The sequence below is a fragment of the Furipterus horrens genome, unplaced genomic scaffold, assembly GCF_987537825.1.
Source record: "Furipterus horrens unplaced genomic scaffold, mFurHor1.1.pri manual_scaffold_10, whole genome shotgun sequence".
Taxonomy (NCBI): Eukaryota; Metazoa; Chordata; class Mammalia; order Chiroptera; family Furipteridae; genus Furipterus; species Furipterus horrens.
The window spans coordinates 98,149,933-98,173,559 of record NW_028327180.1 but is presented as its reverse complement, the minus strand read 5'-3'; the positions used below and the strand labels follow the sequence as shown (position 1 = coordinate 98,173,559).

General features: G+C 55.4%; 1 protein-coding gene and 1 long non-coding RNA gene across 2 annotated transcripts in view; one reads left to right on the top strand and one right to left on the bottom strand.

Moving 5' to 3' along the window:
- ERGIC1 (endoplasmic reticulum-golgi intermediate compartment 1) overlaps positions 1–16,588 on the bottom strand; it is a 77,952-nt gene extending 61,364 nt beyond the window's left edge. The window contains exon 1 of the mRNA XM_090288586.1: positions 16,473–16,588. Within this exon, the coding sequence (XP_090144712.1) occupies positions 16,473–16,492 (20 nt within the window). The 5' untranslated portion in view covers positions 16,493–16,588. The remainder of the gene's footprint in view (positions 1–16,472) is intronic.
- On the top strand, positions 15,494–18,599 carry LOC150001016 (uncharacterized). The gene is made up of 2 exons (XR_016513342.1): positions 15,494–15,686; positions 18,428–18,599. It is a non-coding gene; the product is annotated as an uncharacterized LOC150001016 (long non-coding RNA).
- Positions 18,600–23,627: the final 5,028 nt, after the last annotated feature.

Sequence of the window (23,627 nt, the reverse complement as noted above, 5' to 3'; positions counted from 1 at the left end):
GCTTTTAGCAGAACTTGACCTGACGTTACCTGCCAAGAGGGACGTGCCCTCCCATAGGCGTCACCTGCAGAGCAGGGGAGCCAGGACTTTGGCCCCAAACGCCCGGTAGGCAGGAGCTTCACAGGCACGGACCCTGTTTTGTTTGGACAACAGGGCCCTCTGGCCCCGTCCCAGTGCCCTGCTGGGAGGATGAACGTGCATCTCCTGGGCGCACTGTAGGGTCTAAAGAGACAGCCTTTCCCTGGGTTGTTCAGGAACATCGGGGTGACAACTGCAATGGTCACATGATAGTGGCGATCCGGCAAAGCCTCCTCTGCCCACCCCAAGCTTCCTAGACACACGGTCCTGGTCCCTGGGCCTTTCTTCTGCATAAACCCAAGGATCTGGCCTCACTGAGTGCAAGCTCTGAGCCTCGCCTCTAGTCGCTGACTGAACAAGAACCTGGCACGTGAGGCACGCAGGCACCCCCTCATTCGGACCCTGCAGGCGGCTCCCTTCTGTCCAGAGTGAGTTTTTCACGAAGACCGAGCGAGGGAAATGCTGGGTACCTGTTCTAGAAACAGCCAAGAGGAGCCTGGCAGAGAGGCCCACCAAGGAAGACGCCTTTGGGCAGCCCAACCAGCCCCTCTACTTACACCTGGGGAGCCCTTGGGGCTATAAAGGGGCTGACTCTTCTAGAAGCTTCCACCTGAGGCAGGAGCAGACCCAGAAGCAGCTCACAGGTCACGGGGCTGCTGGGCAGAGGGTACATTCCTGCATGTCCTATCTTCTGTGCAATACCTTTCCAGAGAACAATAGCACATGGCAAACCGGTTCAGCCTGGTGACGGGGTGGACACTGATTAGCATCCCACGGCCCCACACTAGGGAGCCCCACGGTGTGACGCTGGCTGGGCACTGAGAGCAGCCCCGTGGGCCTTCAGCAAAGACATGAACACGCAGATCCACACACGTAAGTACACACAGGCACTTCTTTGACAAACAGGGGGCGCTCCCCCTAGAGGTGTGTCCCTCAGCCAAACCTGTGTGCCCTCTCCCTGTTACTGCCAGCATGCTCAGGTAGACTCCCAAATGACAGCTGTTACACTGTCACCTGCAGGACCAGAGTCCCATGTGGGAGCCTGAATCAAGGTTCAAACACAGATATACCTGTGTAATTAAATAATAGGCACAGCCACACGCAGTGGGCACTTCCCAGGGCGGTGTGCCGTGCTGAGCGGCTGACCTGCATCATCTCACTGAAGCTCTACTGTCCCCTAGGAAGAAGGCACCTCACCAACCCCTTATGTCGATAAGGTGGCAGCAAATAAAGAGCCCACGGTGGCAGAGCTACGATTCAAACCCAGGGAGCCTCTGCTATCCACTATTAGGGATATTTTAGTGTGCCCGGCACTATCCTTGGCCCGGGGGACCCAGCACTGGCCAAGACAGAGCAAGGCATTGACAGCCTGGTGGGAGACCAAGCTCTTAGCCCTGGTCTCTACTGTCCCAAAGGCCACTGGCTCCTTCCAAAGGGAGACCGCCATGCCTGGGTCCCTGGGGTCTAGTGCCGGCTTGAGGCCCATTGGCAGACCCTGTGAGGAGGCCATCTGGGCTAGATGACATCAGTCAGCACAAACCAGGTCCTGTAGGCTAACCCGCAACACAGGGCACCTGTCGGGGTGCCTGAAACCACTGAGCTCACTCACCTCACTACTCTAGGCCCTGGGCTCTGCCTGCGGCCTGTTTCCCCTTAGACTGCCCCGTCTCCATAAGCTGGTCCATTAAGAACTAGGGTGCGGGTCCCCTAAATGAGGGGAGCCAGCTGGGTGTGAAGTAGGGGGAGCTGACAGGCATGTGCCCCGCCTATAGAGGGTGGCCGCTCCTTAGCAACAGCTGCATGTTACCACGTGGCCAGGGAGCCCCATTTTTCTAGACACCGGAAACCTACATCTCCATGCGAAATCTAATTTGAAGATGCTGGCGTTTCATTCAACAATGTCTTTAAATGTGAGGGCCAAATTATCACCCCTGTGACTGGGCAGCATGTAATCCCCCCGGCTGCCAGGGTACGATCTCAGCAATATGCAGTCGGTCAGAAGTTCAATAACAGGGGCAGGAGAGTAGAGGGACTGTGACAGTGAATTAGGAGCTACTGTGAGCAAGGAGCTGTGGGAGGCTCTCTCCGTAAGTTTGCACAGCCACCCAGTGGGTGGGTCAGGGTTCGTGGTCCCACGTGTAGACCAGAAAGCAGGCTCAGAGAGGTGAAGTGAGCTGCCCAAGCACACACAGCATCAGGCCCCAAAGCCCACCTGCCCCGGATCTGCCCGGCAGCACACAAAAGCAGCTCTGGGAAAGAGCAGAGTCTGGGTGGCTGACTCGTCCCAGTGCGGTGAGTGTGAGGCAGGCGGAGGGCCAAGCTGGGTGATGTGCCTGGGTGGTCCCACGCCAAGGGGCAGGGAGGTGGGGGAACCTTCTCATTCCGCCTTTGACTCAGGGTTAACTCAGCTCTGACAAACCACCTGGCTTCAAGCATGACCCAGTTTCGCAGCTCAGCCAACTGAAGCGAGTCGGGAGAAGTCGGGCATGTCCGAGAGTGGAACCGGTCCCTGCTGCCACCTGGCTTGCTGGGCGACTGTGGGCAGGGCCCTCAGCTCTTGGAGTCTCGGGTCCCACAGCTCCAAAAGGAAAGGGCCGGCTCCTTCCACCTGGAGGCTCTTCAGCTCCCATCGCTACTACTGATTCTAATCAGCCCAGAACCTCCACCCACACGGACACCGGGCAAATCCCCCACCTGGCTTTTCTCGCCTGCAAAGGGGCAGTAAGCCCGAGTTTCATGGGTTTGTTGTGAAACCTGAAAAAGATAACCTATTTGTATTGCGTCGGCCCTGTGCCTGATATCCAGGAGATGCTCAGTAAATGTTTATGCCTGTTATCACCGCCTCCGCAACTGTCTAGCACCTGTGGCTTCTCACTCCCCTCCTTCCGGAAACGTCTGAGTGCGGAACATGGGTCAGGTCTAGTCCTCTGCGTCAGGGACGAAGGGGTCCAAAGCCACAGGCGTGTCCGTTCAGGGGCTGTGTGACCTCACTGAGTCTGCTTCCTCATCTGCAGGGAAAACCACCACTCCCAGACCTCAGGCACCTTCTAAGGACTTTCTAACGTCTTACATCCCATACGACACCTGCGTGCAATTGTTATTAAGTTAATCGGGGTGTGCGGTCCTGAGTTCCAGAATTACATTGGAGTCATAACGGGGGTCTCTTCCTCAAGGTCTCCGCAGCTTACCTGATCCTAAGCAGCACTGATCTCCGTGATTCCAGGGCTCATCACAGGCCAACGGGACAGGACTGTGGGCTGGGGGTGGGGCTGCACAGGGCCCAGGTAATAAGGGGAGCAACTCTGCCTGTTCTAGAGAACACACTTGCTTGGCTGAAGCTGAGAATCAGGCAAACCTGGCTGGCCAGGGACAGGTGATCTAACAGAAAGCATCCCTTTCTGGAGGTGAGCAGGTCTGAAGGTTAAGGCTTGGCTCTGTTACTTTGCCAGCTGTGTGACTCTGGGCCAGGCCCTCAACCTCTCTGAGCCTGTCTCCTCAAAATGGAAACAATCAGGCGTGACCCCCAGGCTGGGGTGAGGATGAAATGTCAGGTGTCCTCTCTGTCCCAACGTCCTCTGATTCTGGGGCGAATGTGCCACTTCAAGCAAGTGGAGCTAGCGGGGGTGGGGGTGACTTCGTCACCTCCCATTAGGAGAGGCAGCCGGTCCCCCACTCCACCTTTAGTGAAGGCCCCAGTAATGACTCCCCAATTTCTTGGGACATAGTCCATAGGGATCACCTTCTATTCCCACCGCTAGAGAAACAACTCCTTTCTGATGTACTTACACCCTAAGAAAACCAGAAACAATTTCTAAACACAAAGGCATGGCAACAAAGCACCCGATCTACCGGAGCCGGACCCCCCTGCCAGGTCGTGGGGGGGGGGTGTCTCATCTCATTTGGGGTTCCCAGCTGTTTTGTGGGGAGTGGGGGGGCATGAGTCCCACATCCACAGACTTCAAGTCTGATTCTGACTCGACTGGCCCCCTCTCCCTGCCTCTCTCCTTCCTGTCCCCACCCCCCCCCCTCCGGAAACCTCCCCAGGAAACCTCTGAGTGAGTGAATGGAGGAAGGAAGGAATGGACGCACCAACCCGGCTTCCCTGCACCTCCACCTCTTTGTCCCCGTGACAGTAACGACAAAACCTTTCAGCCAAGCCTCCCCGGATCCCAGGCACACAACCTGTTTTCAGTGGGTGGGGCTTGGTGCTGCTGTAACCAGGTGGGACACCGGGGGAGGGGAACTCGGCGCAGGAGAGGAAGCCGGGCTTCTCTACCCTGGAAACAAATCACCCGTGGACTCCACCCGAGTCGAGACCACAGAACAATGTCAGGAAGACAAGCCCGATGCCTGGGGAGCCCGCCCTTCAGCAGCACGCAGTGAAACAGTTCCCACTGATGCTGTCACCAGATAATCCTGTCACCCACGGGGCCAGCGAGTAGGTGACAAGGTCCCAAGCACGCCCAGGGCCGCCTTCTGATTTCCTGGCTCCTCAAAGCAGACCAGGGAAGCCGGCATTCCTGTGTAAACGCAGCCCCACATACCAGCAGGTGACGGTGACAGGGACAGAGGTGGCAGGAGCAGCATGAATATATGTGACAGTGTTCAGTGTGGCTGCACCTGGAGCAGGACGCCTTCCCGGACCAAAGACGGCAAGAGGGACGGTGGAAAGGACCCTCGGAGGAGGTGGTAGTTGAGGCTAGCCATGGAGGGTGGGAGAGATTTCAGCTCGGGGAGATGGGCCGGGCGTGGGGGGGTGGGGGTGGGGTTCGTGGCTCAGCTGGAGCCAACAGCCACCTCCTGGGCCCACAGCGATCAGCACAGCCGGTCCCCCCACCCTGTCTACCAAGGGGCCTAGGACTCCTTCAAACTCTTTCCCGCGCTGGGTGAAATACTTCTAGTCCTTTCAAGGGTCCTCTCTCGAAAGGCATTCCTATGGGCCTCGCTCTCGGCTCTTCTTCCACAGGGCGTGGGGTGTCATGGAAACACCGGGTGCGGTGCCAGACCACTCGCAGCCGTGAAGATCACCGCTCAGAAGTGCTACGTGGTGCCCACCACCATGGGTCCTGCACCAACCAAGCAGAAAGAGGCAGTAAAGTCACGCAAAACCACAGGGTCAGTAGAAGCTGGGGGTCCACTTCGCTAGAGGCGGCCAGTTTCCAGGTGGGGAGAAAGACCCCCAACCTGGGATGCAGCCTGGAAAACGCAGCCTGAACCAGGAGCTCAAGGTCAAAGCCACCGGGGAAGTCAGGCGGATGTCAGGGTATGCTGAAAAGCCCACTCCGCCCATAACCCAGTGTAATCATGAGAGAAGACTGGACAAACCCAGACTAGAACACTCCACAGGATACCGGGACAGTGTTCCCCAAGACTGCCGAGGTCCTGCAGAACAGGAGGCCAGGGAAACATGACCAATGAAGGCAATGTGGGGTGCTGGAGTGGATCCAATTTGTGGAAAACAGGTGAACCCCAAATCAAGCCTGGAGTTTAGTTAATAATAATAATCATCTACCCATGTCATTTTTTTTAGTTGCCCAAACGTGGTAACATATGCTGTGAACCACAGGGAACACTAGATGGGGGTCTCTGTACTCTCAATACAGCTCTTCTGTATATCTAAGTTCTTCCAAAATTAAAACTGTATTTAATTTTTAAGGAGGAGAGAGAGAAGCAAAACACTAGAACTAAAACAGAAGTCTCAGGTGGTTGGTAGGGCCCGAGTTGTCTGTTTGGCTCAGCACTCCATCCCCAGTTTCTAGAACAGTGCCTGGCACATAGTAGGCCCTCAATAAACACGTCCAATAAAAAAGGACTCCACCAGCACGATCAGCCCCTGGCCTGTGGATGGGGGCTTCAGAGATGGGCCAAAGAAAGGGCAGGATGAGCTCCTTGCACACCCCCCCCATGTCTCACAGGAAGAGCTGCACCCCCTGCCCGCTCCCCAGCAGGGGCTCAGTGTAAGGTCCCACCCACAGATGTGCACACGACACAGGAAATGGTCACCAGACAGCCTCTTCACCAGTGACCCAGAGGGCCCCCATCAAGGCTTCCATGGCAAAAAACTATAAACACAACTAAGTGGATGGCAGTTGACATTGGGGATGTCCATGGAGTGGCCCCGAGAAAATCAAGGTGATAAGGCTCCCCTCTGGGGCACGCAAGCGTGGTTAAGAAAGCCAGCTCTGGCATCACAGACCGAGCGCCTGAGTCTCAGCTGCGCCATATGTGGCTCGAGTGACCTTGGCCAAGTCCTGCCCCCTCTCTGTGCCCAGCATCCTCATCAGGTAAATGGGAATAATACCGAGCTCCTGCCCTGACTGGTGTCGCTCAGTGGGTTGGGCATTGTCCCACAAACTGAAAGGTCGCCGGTTCGATTCCCAGTCAGGGCACGTGCCTCAGTTACAGGCAAGGTCCCCAGTTGGGGGCGTGTAGGAAGCAACAGATTGATGTTTCTTTCCCTCTTTCTCCTTCCCTTCCCCTCTCTCTGAAAATAAATAAGTACTATCTTAAAAAAAACAACCTGGTTCCTACCTGATGCAAGGATGAATGATGGGAATCCAAGGGAGGCCTTTAACTTGCTAAATGGGGACAATGTGGGCACTGTCGTAAAAGCAGGAGAGCCCTGAGAAGTCACCTGACAGACATCCTGGGGGGCTGCAGGTGTTACAGAATCCGGAGCAAGGGAGTGTCATTCAAACTGGGCTGTGGCCAGCTCCGAACCTGCCCGAGAGGAGCATCAGGCCCAGTGGCAGAGCTGGCGGTGCCATGCCGGCACCCTCAGGAGGAGGGGAGACCCCAGGCGGCCTCTGCCCAGGCCTGTGCGCCCCTCACTCCTCTGCCTCTGGCTCCAGGCCCATGCCCAGAGACTGCCCCCTAGAGTGCACAGGCTGTGCCCCAAGTCCTGTCCACCCGGCCAGCCTGCGACACACGGGCCGCACACTGCCAGCCACAGGCCACCGTCAGCCCTCAGCAAGTTTCAGTTTGGCCCAGCGTGACGTTCAACAAAACTGAAAGTGGGAGCGGTCGCCCATCGTCGTCACATTTTCCGAAAAGCTGGGGCCACCAGCTGCAGAGCCGAATTGGAGCTGCCCCTTCCCGCCCACCCTGGGGCGTCTGGGTGTGTAACTGACCACCTCCTCTCTCCCCGGGTTACTGTCTCGTTGTCTGGAGTCACCTGTGGGTGCCACTTAGAGAGAGGGGTCGGGGCTCCGGGTCTGACGTCCCCAGAGGGCCTCACGAGAGCAGGTCACTGGCCTGCAAACCCGAGAGGCCGGGGTTTCCCACGCCCGCCGCCAGAGGCCCCTCTGCGGAGGTTTCCCAGGCGAGGCGCAAGGCCTGTGCTGCAGGCAAGGCCGGGAGGGGCGAGCAGATTCCCACGTTCTCGGCTGGTGGCCTGGTTTCTGAATGAGCCCATCTCACGTGGCTCGGAGCAGCACCCCAACTTGCGACTGAGGGAGACCAAGGCTCCCAGAGGCTGTGTCCTGTCCAGGGCCCCACAGCCGGCAAACACGGGGAAGAGACGCGAATCCAGGGGGAGGGTCCGTTCCCTGGGGAGCCCGGTGGGCAGCCCTCAGAGGGAGGGCCCCGCAGTCTAGGACTTCCTGCGGGTGCAGCCAGGGGCAGCCCACCATGCCGCACTTTCCCCTGAAGACTTGGAGACCCCTTCTCCACGCCAGGAACGTACTGTTGGAGCCGGCAATCCCCCACAACAGCCCAAGTGCCTCCGTTGGCGCACAGAGCTCCGTGTGTCAGTGGCTGTGGTGGGGACAGAAGGCCTAATGGGGAGCCCTAATAATCAACCATCAGCGAGGCAGGACGGCACCGCGGTGAAGCCCCCCGGCTCAGGAACCGCCAAGTTCAGGTCCCCGTCCTGCACTTCCCCAGCCGTGTGACCCGGCCCGTCGCTTCGCAGCCCTGAGCCTTGGCTCCCCGACCTAAAATCGAATTACTAAAGAAAACAACAGAGTGAAAGGGAAAAAAATATCTGAAACCCACGTATCTGAAAAGGGGTTAATATCCAAAATATATAAGACACCCCTTCAACTCCATAGTGGGGGGAAAAAACCAAAACTTAAAAATGACAACAACAACAAAAAAACCACCAGAAACTGGGCAAAGGACCTGAACAGGCATTTCTCCAAAAACATACAAATGGCCACATATCTATGAAAAGATGCTCAACATCACGAATCATTAGGGAAAAGCAACGCAAAACCGCAATGAGGCATCTCACACCTGCGAGGACGGCTATTATGACAATAAACAAAAGCCAACCAGGGCTGGCAAGGATGTGGAGGGAAGGGAACCCTCACGCACCATGTCAACTGGTGTGGCCACTGTGGAGAACAGCGAGGAGGTTCCTCAAAAATTAGAACTAGAGCTACCATAGGATCCAGGAATCCCGTGACTGGGTATCTACCCAAAAGAATTGAAACCAAGATCTTAAAGACATGTTCACTGCCGCGTTATGCACAATACTGTGTAAACAACCTAACTGCTCACATATGCACAGATGAAGAAAACATGATATGCACATACGAAGGAAATCATTCCCATACACAACGCCATGGATAAACCCGCAGGACATCATGCTAAGTGAAAATAAGGCGGTCACAGGAGGACACACATTACATGTGAGCACTTACATGACTTCTCTAAAACAGTCGGACTTAGAGAAGCAGAAAGTAGAAGAGTGGATGGATGCCAGGGAGAGGGAGAAAGGGACACTGGATGCTCTAGACGGCTATAAAGTCTGTTACGCAAGATGTGTTACTTTTAGAGACCTGCTGTACAACGCTGTGCCATGCACTTAAAAACTGGTTAAAGCCCATGTTGGCGTGGCTCAGTGGATTGAGCGCCGGCCTGAGAACCAAAGGGTCACAGGTTCGATTCCCAGTCAGGGTGCAGGCCTGGGCTGCGGGCCAGGTCCCCAGTTGGGGGCGCGTGAGAGGCAACCACACGTTGATGTTTCTCTCCCTTTCTTTCTCCCTCCCTTCCCCCTCTCTCTAATAATAAATAAATAAAATCGTTTTTAAAAAATTGGTAAAGAGGCTAGATCTTTTTTTTAAAATAATTTATTTATTTGTTTGCTTTATTTTATTTTTAGAGAGCAGGGAAAGGAGAAAGAGAGGGAGAGAAACATCACTGTGTGGCTGCCTCTCATTCACGCCCCCAACTGGGGACCTGACGTGCAACCTAGTCATGTGCCCTGACTGGGAATCGAACCAGCGACATTTGGCTCGCAGGCCGACGCTCAATCCACTGAGCCACAGCAGCCAGGGCAAAAGGGTAGATCTTAAGTGTTCTTATTACAATTTTTTTAAAAATTGAATTAATAGTGTGACTATAATGTGACAGCATGAATTTCTAGGGCGGGTGGCACTGCCCTGGATCTAAGTTGTGGGTTTTACCGGCGGTTACATGATATAATGTCTTAAGTTTCACAGACGAGCACAACCCCCAGAAAGGTCAATCTCACTGCATGTTAATTTTTAAATAAAATAAATTCCTAACAGTCATATCTCCACCATGGGGCAGAGTGACTATTAAGTCCCATGACATGCCCAGCGCAGGGCTCAATGCGGCAGAAGCTGGGGAACAGGCGGGCATTACTAATAGGATGAGCTCGCTCCTATCCGGTCCTCCTCCAGAGAGTCAGCGTCATGGAGGGGCTGTCACAACACCAGTCCCCAGTGTTTCGGGGACCTGCGACCTGGCTTAAGTTTAATAACAGCCAGGCCTCTCCTCTCCAACGGGGTTTAGCAGAACACTCAGTTCGTTTAAAACGCATCGCGCTGCCTGTCCAGGTGTGCCGCCTGGCAGGTCCCAGGGGGTGAATTACATTGTCGGATGTGCGCAGGTCCCAGGGCCCCCTGATGTACCCGAGCTGCTTCCCTGCACTTAAAACAGCAACGATGATGCCCACTTGGCTGACCGGGGGACTTATAAAGCCCTCTGCATACGCGCTCGTTGCCGGAAGTACACAGAACCAACCCCGAGTTCTTCCTGCCTCTCCCAAGGGCTGGGATTTCTAAATACCAATACACAGTAGTGTTGGAGGTTCTGTCCTGTCCTGTACTTCTCCTGCAGATACAACCAATGTAATTAAATCAACAGACCTACATGTTAAGGTTCACAACAATTAGGCTAATTACCACTTCCTTAAGGAATCAATGAGGGCTGTTTCCCAAACCACGTTCTGAGAAATGGCACCCAGCGCTCTATGAGCAACGGGGTGACTTAAAGACAGTAAGTTTGGTAAAAGCTGGGCTTCTCCAAGGCACTCTGGGTCCCTTCATTCAGGGCTTCTCCAAGCCTTTAAGTCAGCACGTGCTGTCAATCTGCAAGTGGGGAACGCAGTGGAGGAGCACAGGCCGGGAGACGCTAAGTCTGCCCCGTCACACAGAGCAAGGCTTTGTCCTCACTGAGCACCCAAAGTCCCCAGGAATCTTGTTGACCCAGGTTCGGACTAAGGGGGCAAAGAGAGACCGTATGTCTAACAAGCTCCGGGATGCTGCAGCTGATGGTCTGGGGTATCCGTGGGAAGGTAAGACCCCTTCTGGAGCACTTGACTGGTGGGAAAAGTCTCAGAGCAGGGAACTGGCTTGCCACAAGTCACACAGGGGTGCCAGGAGGGGCCAGACTCCAACCCCCTGCCTCTCCTCCAAAGACCTGCTCGCTACCAGTTCTCCGGATTCAGGGCAACCTTCTCAGTCTTGGTTGTGCACTGAAATGATATGAGGAGCTTTAGAAATACTGACACCTGGGCCCTGACGGACTGGCTCAGTGGGTTGAGCATCTTCCTATAAAGCGAAAGGTCGCCAGTTCGCTTCCCCATCAGGGCACATGCCTGGATTGTGGGTTCGGCCCCCCATTGAGATATGTGTGAGAGGGAACCAATTGATGTCTCTGCCTCTATTTCTCCCTCCCTCCCCCCTCTCTGACGCCTGGGGCCCCACCCTCTGAGCCTGACTGGGGTCTGGAGTGCTGCCTGAGTTTGGGGACTTGGAGTGACTCGAGGGTACAGCCCGCACTGAGGTTCACTGGTGCATAAACCCTACCCCCAAAGCCCCCTCACACCCTGCCTGCCTGTCAATGCCGGAGGAAACTGCCTGCAGCAGCTCAAACTCAGGTACGAAAGGGTTACCAGGTGGGGACAGAACTCCACGAGACCACAGCTGGCTAAAGCCCCGTCTCAGGAAGTTGTGGCATCACGGCCAGGAATCCAAACCGCCTGGAAGGAGAGTTTCCATTTCCTTCTGTGCCCAGACGAGCAGGTAAACAAACACACGCTCTTTGCTCCAAGGCCCCGGTGGCCGAAGAGGGGAACCTGGACCCCTGGACTGTCCAGAGTGAGACGCCCTAAGTCTGTGTGAGCCTGTTCGGTAGGACAGATGGCAAAGGCAGGCGGGAAGGAAGAGGGAGACATGTCTCACCCACAGACTTGCAGTCCTTGATTCTATGTATCATCTCCACTCTCTGGGAAAGAACCCCTTTGAAACTCTTTTTATCCCAAGGCCTGAAAGATGGTAAAGAACCCAGAGCCCAAAGGAAGAAGCCCATTAACACATTTGGGTATTCACACCCTACCTGCCCCCAGCCCCCCAACTATATGAGTCCTCTGAACAAAAGACTCGCCCCCTCTGGCCACCAGCCCCACCCAGCCTCAGCCCACCCCTGCCCTGGCCTCCCTTGCTCTCGCCCTTCTCCCCCGCCCCCACCTTAGCTAGGCCCCGTTCTCTTCCATGAAAACGGATCACCATTAAACCCTGCTTGCATTGGTAAGAACCAGGTTTCTGAGAGTGTTTCCCATAACAAGGCCACAATGGAGTGGAGGGGTCTTTAAAAACAATTTCGGAATCGAGTGTCAGGCCACCTGAGGCCAGTGTAAAAAAAAAAAGGTGGATGAGTTTAAGCTTCTTAATGAGCACCGTTGGGAAAGGATTAGTGACCAGAAGAAAGTCAATGACTCCAATTAGAGAAGGATTCAGTCTCTGAAGGTGGTGAGCAGAAGGGGAAACACTTCAGAGACGAGCCCACAGGTCACCAGTGGGCCCCGGGCCCAGCGCCTTCTGCCCACCCATGTGGTCCTCCACGCTGCACCCCCACGGGCTCATCTGTGAGGCGGGGGATGGCAGGGTCTGCCTGGTAGGGCTGCTGGGGGGGTTACATGAGCTGACATCCGTCTGATCCTTACAACATGTCCGGCCCCCAGGAGTGCCCAACAAACTCGAAATACTGGCTTGATTTTCCCATAATATTTCCTCTGGTCTAATCATTATTAGATTAGGTTTTTTAAGTTTATTTAAATTTTTAAAAACTTCTTGTCCAGTTTATGGTTCCCCAGTTCTTTCTGGAATGAGGCAGGGCAGACACACAAGAGCTCGTGTTAGCTACAGTCTGCTGAGTGTTAACGCTGCGCTCAGGGTCCCCTTCTGCCCCCTCACCCTGGAAGCTGGGGCTTAGCTTGGTGTAGGGACTGAGGGGGGCCTACCAGGGTCTGCAGGGGACCCCTCGGGCAAGGCCGCGGAGGGAGCTAAGGAATTCATACTTGACCCTCCAAGCAATGAACCCTGCTTGAAGGCTGAGACCAGGAAATGAAAAAATCTGTCAGTTTTAGAAAAACACGTTCGGGGTTCCTCCAGGGCTGGGGCCGGCTGGGGTCTCCTGGAGGGCAGGCCACTTGATATGGGTGTGCAACCTGTGTAGTAGCACAAGGTCCAATGCTCTGCTGTCACCGTCCTTAAATTCTTCACACTTTCCTCACAAGGGGCTCTGCATTTTTATTTTGCACCCGGCTCCATAAATTACACAGCCGGCCCTACCGTGAAGAAACACCTCGCTTGCCCCTGTATCTACCCTTCCTGGTGTGTCAGTGAAGGTTCCGATCCCCTTTAAAATGAAGAAACTGAGGTTCCAAGAAGGCACGTCAACTGTCATAGGACAGCAGACCCTCCATATCACCCTGCCCAGGCTCTGTAGCTTCAGCTTCACTGGAGAGGACACTCCAGCGTCATCACAAGATGTCGATTCAACACGGGAGGAGACAGATACCGTGTCACTCCCGAGTCGGACTGCACAGCCATTCTCGGCGGTGCAGATAGACTCTTAAGAAGCTACACCATCGTCTCTCGAGACGGACGGCTGCCGAACGAACGATGTCATAGGACACAGCTGGTCTGGGCAGGGTAGTGGCACCCCCAGGCCTTGGGGTTCCAACTCAGGGGACCCCCATCGTGAGGGAGCTGACCACCTCTGCCTCCCTGAAAGCACAGCCCAAGCTCCCCGGGGCCTGAGCTGCAGGAACTGCCCCATCACCTACCCCAGGCTGAGCGGGAGGCAGCAGGTGGTACTCGTGGCCCGCCCCCCGGAACTGGGTCCGGTCTGGGCCAACGCCCCCGGATCTGGGTCACAAGCAGTGTTCAGCCAGGAATGAAACAATGCAACAGAAGCAAAGCAAACAAAGTAATCTTTGAAGGCCCAGGATCCTTCCTCTGGACTCTGCCTCCTCCCCCACCCCCAACGATGTAAAGCCAATTCAAGGAAAGGGGGGAGGGGGGTCGCCAATCGCTGAAAACCTGCCGGGTGAAGGGAGAATTGGCCATCAAATCACACCCCCGGGCCTGCGGCTCCTTGAGAGGCCCTTCCAAGAAGCCAGTGCGGTCCAGGAGTTACCAATGAGTAAGACAGATAAAAATCTCTGCCCTAGGGAGCTCGTGTTTTAACGGGAGGGAGAAAAAATAAGCATAATAAATCAAGTGAATTATATGTTCTTAGGACATACAGGTGCTTCCATGAAATCACACAAATAATGTAAACAGTGGCCAAACGCTACTGGGAGCTTACCTGGTGTCTAATAAACGCTGAACACAAAGTATCTCACTGAATGCTCCCAACAAACCCTCCCAACTCTCATCCCCGTTAAAGGCAGGAAAACACGCAGGAGGAGCCGCACGAGGCCCCAGGGACAGTGAGAAAACAAGTATTGATGAGAAAGGGCAAAATCCTCCTGATTTTGTTTTAAGGAGTGCACACGGACCAGGAAGGCTGGTTTTCTCCCAAGCCTTGAAGGGGCCCAATCAGAGTATGCCCCTCTCCCCTCCCCATGGTTCTTAACGGAGGCAACGGAGTTGTGGAACCCCCAAACCCTCCCCTTTCTCTCAAAGCTAAAGCTTTGGAGCTAACAGCCCCAAATGCAAATCCCAGCTCCACCCTCTCGCAAGTCTCCCCTTCCTTTGATTTGAAATGAGTAAAACTCCCTCTCCCAGGTGACAAGGGTGAGTGCCCTATGCCTGCCTCCCCTTGGGCAGGGCCACGTGTCTCCCAGCCCTGCACCCTGGGGCACGGGGCAGAGGGCTGAGCCTGGCTGACGCAATACTGAAGAAGAGGACGGTGTCTGGGATGGCGGAACCTTCCGTAGAACCTGCGCCCCGGTGTTAGATCTTTAAAAAGTGCAGTTTTCTGGCTGCAAATGGCTCATCCTCCAAGGTGGGAAAGCAGAGTGTTGAATCCACATTCTCGGGCAGGTGGTGAGCCCACGCTCTTAGGAACTGATTAAAGCGATGCATTAAGCGGGGACCCCGTGGCACTAAACATGCCAAACCTCCAACTCAAGGGGCACCAGGTCAGGAGCTATGTGTGACCCACCCTTCAACCTGGCACCGGTGAGGTTCAGGGCAAGACCCTCAGCCCTGGAACCTCAACGTTCTCCTTTTAAAATAAGGGGATTACGTACAGAGTGGAGGGATTAAATGGCCAAAAGCGGTGACTCCTCCAAGGTCAAAAATCACCGAAACCCATGGGGTAGGGGAAGGGGCCCGAACTGTCAGCCTGGGTAAGGGGAGCCTTTGTGGTACCAGGTCCATGTGCCAGCGGTAGCTCTTACAGCCCCAATGTTGATGTCAGTGGGAGGACGGCCCCTGAGGTCCCCCAGAGGGGCTTCCCTTGTCCGAAACTGCCCTGTTTCTGTAAGTGTTTGTCTGAGACGGTGCCAGGCCTGGGGCTGCAGGGAAGGTGCAGTGAGCCGGCCGACGTGTGCGAGATGGCATCGGGGCCCAGGACAGGCTGGAGTATGCGAGAGGGCCAAGGCCAGCCCCCCCACCGTGCCCACCTGCCGTGGGGGTCACTGCCAGGCTTTTCTGGCGGAGAAGGCGGTCCCTTTAGCCTGACTTCACTCACACCTGGAGGGAGGCACGGGCAGTCAGGAAGGGGAGTCCCTGCTGGCGAGGGGGCACTGGGGTCCCGGTTTTGTACACAAGGAAAGGGCCTCGTGGAGAAACTTCTCGCCCACTAACTCCCACTTCTGAGCTCTAAACTTGCACCCAGTCCTCACAGGTGGGACTTTCTGGTTAGCCCCACGCCGCAGGTGGAGATTCGGGGATTCTGAGAGGACTCAGGCCCCCGCTCAGGTCACCCAACTGAGCAGCTAGGGGAGGTCTGCAGGCAGAGCCTTCTCCCTGACTTCTAGAACGGAGCCAGCTGCTCAGCGGAAGGAGCAGAGCCTGAATTCTAATTCAGCTCCCACACTAACGCTCCGTCTCCCTGACCAGGCACCCATGCTGTGTGGCTGCCTCTGGCCAGGGCATCCCCGGGGGCTCCACATCCCAAAGGTCAGTCTGGCGGAGACCCCTTCCCAGGCAGGCTTCCAGAAGGCCTAGCCCGTTCTTTGTGGACCAGGAGGCGGCGGACCTACGAAGGACCCATTGTGGTGACTGGAGCCAAGGGCAGACCCTCTGGGGCCCCTGCACAGCACTGCCCCACGCTCCATGGCCTCTCCCCTCCCCACGCCGCCCCCACATCCAGGACCTGCACTGGCTTGGGGACAGGCCTCCTGCTCTGTCCGCCCAGTCGGGGCAGCCTGAGCCCGTGGTAACGGAAAACCCTCCAGCTGCCCGGCGGCGGGATGGGCTGCAGAGCCTGCAGGTCCCTGGGGGCTCCTTCAAGGTGCCCAGGACGCACCTGTCGGCTGGGGTGGGGTCCCCAGAAGGAGGCTCTGCAGAGGTGGGGGACAGGGTGGCTACTGTGCTCCCATCTGGAGGAGGGCGCAAATCTGTGACCCAGAACGGGGGGAGGGGTGCGGGCTTTCGAAGTGCGAGGACATGCTGCTGCTGGGGAGCGGGGCAGGCTGGGGAGCGGGCTCCGGGGAGGGCAGGGCTGGGGCGGCCCGAGGTGGGTGGCTTTGCCCGGGGAGGTGGGGGGCTGCACGATGGGACCCCGCGCGGCTCTGGCTGGCTTTGTGTGCGGCAGGCGGCCCGCCCGGGGTCCCGGGGGCCCGCCGAGGTATGCGCGGGGCAGGGGCCGCGTCTGCGCGCCGGGCAGGAGGAATCCGCAGCGTGCCGGGGCGCTCCCTGTGCCTGCGGAGGGGGCTCCCCGGCGGCCGGGGTCGCCACACTCACCTCCTGAAGTCAAAGGGCATCGTGCCGTCGCCGCCGCGGGGTGGGAGCGCTGCAGGCCTGGCGGGCCGCGGCGCCGCGTGGGTCCCTGCCGCCTGCCAACGCCTCCTCCGGCCGCCCCGCCCCCGCCGGGCGCCCCCCGCCCAGGCAGCCGCCGCTGCCTCCCGCCGCCGGGAAGTGACGCTCCGCGCAGCCCATTGGGCGCCGCCGCCCGGACGCCCCTTCCGCCGTCCGGTTTAAGGGGCCCGCCGGCCAGAGGGGGAGGGGGGGGGACTTTGGCGGTCGAGGCTCTCCGAGGGGAAGGGGGCCTTCAGGATGCGTTTGACCTCTCCAAGGCCCCCGCCCCCGAGTTTTCCTTCTCTGTTTCTCTCGGGGCTTCGGGTAAAGCCCTCTGCCTCCCTGCGCCCCCGCTTGTGGCATCTGTAAAACGGATTCCTTGCGTTGTGGCGATTGCAGGGAACGGTCCAGAATGGGGCCGTGCCCAGAGCCCAGAGCCCAGCGCCCAGCCCCGGGTGAGGGCCTCGTGCGGCGTGAGAAGGGAGATGGGGCAGTTCCAGCTTCGTAAGGCGCACAGCTTCACAAAAAGGCGCCTCCCTGGTGGGCCCCTCTGGGAAAGGCCCCCCGCGCCTGAGTCCCACCCCGTTCCGCAGTGTGCACGCAAAGGACCCTGGCACTTGCTGGAGGGCTTTTCTCCTGGGGCGTCAAATGAGAAAGTGGGCTCAGTGCGGAGCCTGGCACCTCGTGGCGGCTCAGTCACCTGAGGCTCCTGTGTTCAGAACTCACAGGTCCTGCGACCCAGTGCCTGCGCCTCAGGTTCCTTCTGTGAAATTCACAGGTAACCAGCATCTCCATGGACTGCAGGAGATGCTGGTGGAGATAACATAAGACCCCTGTAGAGGAAACGCTTTCTGAACTTCCCGGTTCCTCTCACACCAGCAGGTCCTGGTGACTGCGCCTTCCAAAGCCCCTGGAGAGGAAGGTGGATGCTCCTATTCTAAAAGCAGGGCCCTCGGGCGGTTGGTTAGTTTGTCTATAAATAGAGGGCAATGGTGTTCCCCGTTCCTCTGGGAGGTTGTGGGATGCAGCGCTTCAGTACTGGGGCGGGCGGGCGCGTAGGCAGGGGGTGCTGCTCTAGGGTGGGATCCCGAACCAAACTCTTCCCCGTGGAGCACACCCATGGCCTGATCAGTTGCCTCTCCTTCCCTCTGATCCCTGGCATTCTCTATTCATTCATTGGTTCGTTCATTCATTCATTCATTCAAAAAGGGACTTGGTACTCTTAGGAGAGAGGAAGACATCTCAGCCTGAACTAGCGACCTGAGGGCAACAGGAAGGGGGGAGGGGCCTTGAGCAGCCACTGGACCCGAAGGACTGTTTGTGGCCCTGCACAGGAGGGAGGCATGTAGTGGTGGACATACCGCCACCAGTCTTCCTCCTCCAAATGTGGTCCACAGGCCCGCTGCTAGGGCATCGTGGGGCAGATTCTTGGCCCCAGCCCAGACCTACTGAATCAAGTGTGCATTTCGCATAATCTCCAAGAGATTCATTGGCACATTTAAGTTTGAGAGGCATTGTGATAGAGGGCCTGGCTCCTGGAGGCGGGGGTTGGGCGTCAAGCTTTTGCATTTCCTGTTCCTTTTCCCTGGAACACATTCCTCTCTTACTTCCATGCTGCTGTGTGGGCAGAGAAGGCACATGTCTCCCAAAAGCCACTCTTCCTTTCTTCAGAACTGTGAACTGTGAACAGAGCCCAGACTGGAACCGTATGATGATGGAGCTCCCAATTTTTGGCTGGGTATATGGGTGCTCAAGATGAAACTTTCATTTCCTAGCTTCCCTTGCAGCTAGGTGGGGCCATGTAACTAAGTTCAGGCCATTGATATGTAAGGGGAAGCAGCTTGTGGCAGCTTTGGGGACAGCTGGTGTACATTACTCTCTGCATCCCTTTCTCCATCTAGATTCCCAGAATGTGGATGTCACCATCCCGGACCATGTGGTGGAGGCCACGCAGTGCAGGGCAACAAGACCAGAAGAGCCTGGACCTCTGTCACTGCGTGGCACAGTACCTGTCTTCAAACACCTACCCAGACGTCTAAGCAAGAGAGAAATAAACATCTATCTTGTCTGGGCTGTTATTTTGGATTTTCAGACACTTACACCTGAACCAGGTGCTAGAACACGTGCCCGGCCAGAATAAGCTCTCATGGCACCTGGTAGTTTTCCTTGAAAGAACCAGAGTTTGTGACTAAATTATTGTAATAGGCTAATGTCTGCCTTCGCATCTTGACTGGAAACTCTCCAGGGAGGATAGATGTCTGTTTGTCCCCTGCTGGATCCCAGCATCCAAGCAGAGCTCGCGTGTCGAGGGAGAGTAGTGACCACGAAGGCTGCATGGAGGCTTCCTGGGGTGGCAGGTCCTCCCAGAGCACAGAGAGGGTGGGAGCGGGGCCCATCAACGGGGATCTCTGTAGAGACTGCTGGGGTTGTACACAACCAGGCTGCCGGTCCCAACGGCACCCCCTGGCCCAATGACAGCGGGAGATGGAGCTAAGGAGTAAGTGGGGAAACTCTGGATCTCTTTGCTCAGGGGAGTGACTTCCTAACAGCTGAGTTTTAGGGTTCTTCATCCTGTGGCACCCTGTGGCCGCCCGCCTCCTGATATTCCCACGCCCTTGTGTAATCTCCTCCCACGATGAAGAGGGCTGACCTGGGAGCCAACAGGACATTGCAGAAATGACAGCGTGTGACTCCTGAGATCAGGTTGTAAAGGGCACGGAGGCTCCTGCTTTAACTCTCCTGACTCACTTGCTCTGGAGGAAGCTGGGTTCTGTGTCATAAAGATACTCAAGCACCATGACAGAGGAGTCTTTGTGGCAAAGAACTGCCCCCAGCAGATGTTCCTGAATCCCTGCCCCTAAGAAGCAATGTTGTAAGGTAATCAGTGATTTTGAGCCACTAAATTGTGGGTAATCGGTTACATGGCAGTAGATCATTTATACAGCCTTGGCCTCCTGGATAGTCCAGTGAAATGGAAACCACTTCCGTCGGACAATACCTTACCTGGGTGTCGGAGTATGAAATGAAGGATAATAATACCTTACCGGTGGCAGGTAGCCTCGAAGAGTGCCACCCCAATTAGTCTACTTCTCAGTATTCATTCCCTTGTGTAATCCCCTTCCTTAGAGCGTAGGCTGGACTCACTGACTCACTTCCAAAGAACAGAAGATGGCGGAAGCAGTGGCATGTCGCTCCTAAGACTACATTATGAAAACATTGTGGCTTTTCTCTTGGACACTCTCCGCTGTCCCCCAGATCCATCGCCCTGGGCAATCCAGCTGCCACGTCCATGGGAGTGCGCTTGCAACCCTTCCGAGGCCTGACAGCAACCGTTTGAATGAGCTTAGAAATGGACCCTCAGCCCAAGGCCAGCCTTGAGCTGACCACAGCCCTGAAGCTTCATAGGAAACCTTGACCCACAGGCGTCCCACTGAGCTGCATCTGGATCCTGTGAGATGATAAATGTTTTAAGCCCCTAAGTTTGGGGTAGTTTGTTACACAGCAACAGAAACAAATACGTGGTCCTAGAAGCTTGCTGTGAAGATGAAGTAACATGTACAGTGTCCAGCACATAGTACATGCTAATTAAATGCTTGCTGGATGAATCAAGCAATAAACAATGGAATGTGCTAGAGCGTAGAATGTCCCCTGGATGCAATGCTCCCTCCCCCATTATTCCCTCCTGCAAACACGTCACTGAAGTTGTTTCAAGCAGAAAACTGGCCAGGTCAGATTTGTTTTTCTGTAATAGGAGACTGGTTTGTGTCCCATGGGTGGGGCTGGTTCTGCTGAGGTCTGGATGAGGAGAGATTAAGAAATAATAACCCTTTGTCAACTCAGAGACGTCTAGAGCGTAACCCGAGCCTTGTAGAAGGTAGGCCTCTGAGCAAACAACTCTCTTTTCTTGTTCTACTAAAGTCTCATGGCCAATCAGAAGACATTCACTCATTCATTCATTCATTCATTCACAAAACGCCTCTGGATGTAGAAATGAACACGACATTCCTGTTCCCAAGAAGCAGGAAGGTAGGGTGAGCAAAAGTGTGATGCCATTACAGAAGCCAGGGTTGGGCCTCCAATTCCTGTGCACGCGTAGTTTTGTGTGGTGAGTGTGGTGGCGAGGGCCGCATCAGAGGTTCTGAAGGCCAGAGAGGGTGCCTAATTGTACCCATGGGATAAATCAGTCTGAATTTGTTCAGTGGAAGGCGACAGAAATCATCTCAAATCATCATGTAACTGTCTCAGGCCAAGGTAGACTTGGGCTTCAGGCGCAGCTGAATCCAGGCACGTTCACAGCGGCATCCATCGGGAATCTCTCCGTGTTCCTGGGCCCAGTCTTCTTTCTCTGGCTCCGGTCTCAAGGCAGCCTTTCCCTTTGTGCTGGCTAAATGTCTGCCTATAGCTCCAGGCCGATGCTTTCTGGCTCAGCAGTTCCAGCAGATAAAGGCAACCTGTTTCCTGATACCTCCAGCAAAGACTCCTGGGCTGACCCGCAGGGGCTTGGTTTAGGTCACAGCCGTTCGGCGGCCTCCAGAGGAAAGGAACCTGCTGACTGGTCAAGCCTGGAGCCTAGAGTGGAATAGCCTCATTCTACACACACAGGCTCAGGATTCAGATGGGAGAGGGGTGGTTTCCTAAAAAAAATAAAATAAAATAAAAAACAGGGCAGCATTGCCAAAGATGGAGAGGATGTTGGGAGGCTAAATCATCAGGTATCTTCTACAGGGAGTCAGGGAAGGCTTCCTGGAGGAGGAAGAGTGAGAGCTGAACAAGTAGGTATTAGTCAGGGGAAGAAAGGCAGGCATCTCTCTGCATTTCCTGCGAGGAGCCCTAAGGCCAGAAGTGAGGAGGGAGAGTGCTTCCTGAAGAGTTGAGGGTATGCCAGAAGGCTAGAGGGGAGACCTTGAGGTCAGGGCTCCAACAGAGACCTTTAACCCACTTCTGAGAGAATCACTAACCCTGTCAGGAAAGGGGTTTGACAAATATTTGAGTGACTACAATGGGCCAGAAAGGAGTGTGGCCTTGGCCTGGGGTTGGAATGAAGGTGGATTAGGAAATGGCCCCCGAATTTCACTGTGTTAGCAAGTGGAAGAGAAGAACACCGAACCCCTTACTCTCTGTCAAGGGCTTTTGTTAGGTCATTGTAGAAGCGACTTTTAAACACACAAGTCACCTAGGAATACCTTTTCTGTGTAAAAAAATGAAAACCTTTCCAGATTAGCCTAAATCCTGCTCTGATCTCTAGCTCCACTCTGGGTTTTCTTCCACTTCTCCCAAAGGGATCCCCATTTTCAAATTGGTGTGAATCCTTCCAACTGTTTTCGCTGCATTTTTCGTGCATGTAGGGTTTGTTTTTATTTGTCTCTTAAAGTTGATAGTACCATGCACGTGAATGATGCATCCGGGAGATTTCACGTTAGGGGAGTACAGATCTGGGCAAGGCTTCCGTGTGCTTTGCCCTGGGACCCTCCCATTAGCGCCACTGCTGAGGAACAAAGGGAAGCCCAGTGAATGGCAGGGACCGTCAGCAACGTACCATGGCTGCTGAGTAACAGAGCAGGCGTGGGGCTCTCGGTCAAAGTCCACATTGCACCTGCACTTTACCCCACCTGCCCGTGGTCGGTGTCCTAAGTTTCCTTTGGCTTATGACATCATCAAAAGCGCCATTTAAATGGCAGTTGATCACAATGCAAAGGACAAACTGGCCAGCTCTCTTCCCTGTTAAAATACCTCCATGGCCCCTCGTACCCAAGGGACCAGGTCTAAGTCCCTCAACCCAGTAAGAAAAGATCTTCTAGACAGGGCTCCCTATAACTCCGCCCCCCCACCCCCGCCAGGCCCTGCCTCTGGTCAAAGCTCCCTCCAGTATGCATTTTCCAGCACCTCCAAGCAATTAACTCAATCAATTCTGATGCTACCTGGAAATTCCCAAGAATCCCTCCTTGGGTTCAATTAATGTGCCTGGGTGGCTCCCAGAACTCCGAGAGACATTTACGCACATCTACCAGTCAGTTATAAAGGATATTATAAAAGAGGAAGAACCAGATGCAGAAGCACATAGGACAGGTATGCGGAAAGGGCGCGTAGCTTCCACACTCCCTGCGGGCCGTCCCAACCCCACAGTAGTGATTGATGAAGGTGATCTCCAGCCCCGCTAGCTCCACTCTCTGAAGGTGGGGGGGCGTGGGGGTAAGCTCCAACCTGCTCATCACCTGATTGCTTCCCCCTCGCTAGGGGCTCTCCAAAAGCCATCTCATTAACATAAACTCAGGTGTCATTCAAGCCACTGAACTCCTCACTTAGAAAACTCCAAGGGCTTTAGACCAAATATCTTTTCTTTTTGTCACGAATCACAATTTCACATGCAGGAAAAACAAACTACTTCTGGCGGCCCTCACGCCACAGTTTCTGTCCTCCTTGTCTTTCCTTCCTGCGCGCAGGAAGCTCCTCATTTCCGACTCTTTGCCTAGTTGACTGCAACTTGTCCTTTAGTTCTTGCTCCGGTGCTGGCCCTCTTGGTTGTGCTCCCTGTCGCCCCCAGGCTGGGTCAGAGTCTCCCCTCTGCGGCCCGCGACATCTCGTACTTGGCCTTGCCGGAGCATTTCCGTCTGCCACGGTGGCTGCCTGTTACTCCTGAAGGGGAGCTCCGGGAAGTGAGGTTGTGCTGCCCTTCACGCGTGTCCCCAGGCCCCCGACAAACCCAGCACGCACGGGGTGGGGGCTGCCTCCCTGTCCGCGACGTACAGCAAGTGCTTCTTCAAGAGAGTCCAGGATCAAGTTCATCCTGAGTGGGCATTTTGGCCATGATGGGAGAGAGACTAAGCAAATACCACGACGGTCCTGGGAAGAGAAACCCAAGCTCTCCCGAGCTCAATTTACCCAAATAGCAATCACACCGTGTGAACATCTGCTGTCATCATCACTCAGACCGTCCCCTAGCTCAGCTTTCTCGGAACTCCATGACGTTCCTCTTTTCTCCTCTTTCGTCTGGGCTTTAAGGCTGGCGAAAGGGGATGCGTGCCAGGGATTTCACCTGAAATCAATCCCACCAAGCGCTGGTTGAGCCCCATGGCTTCACCTCGTGGGTTAACGACTCTTGTT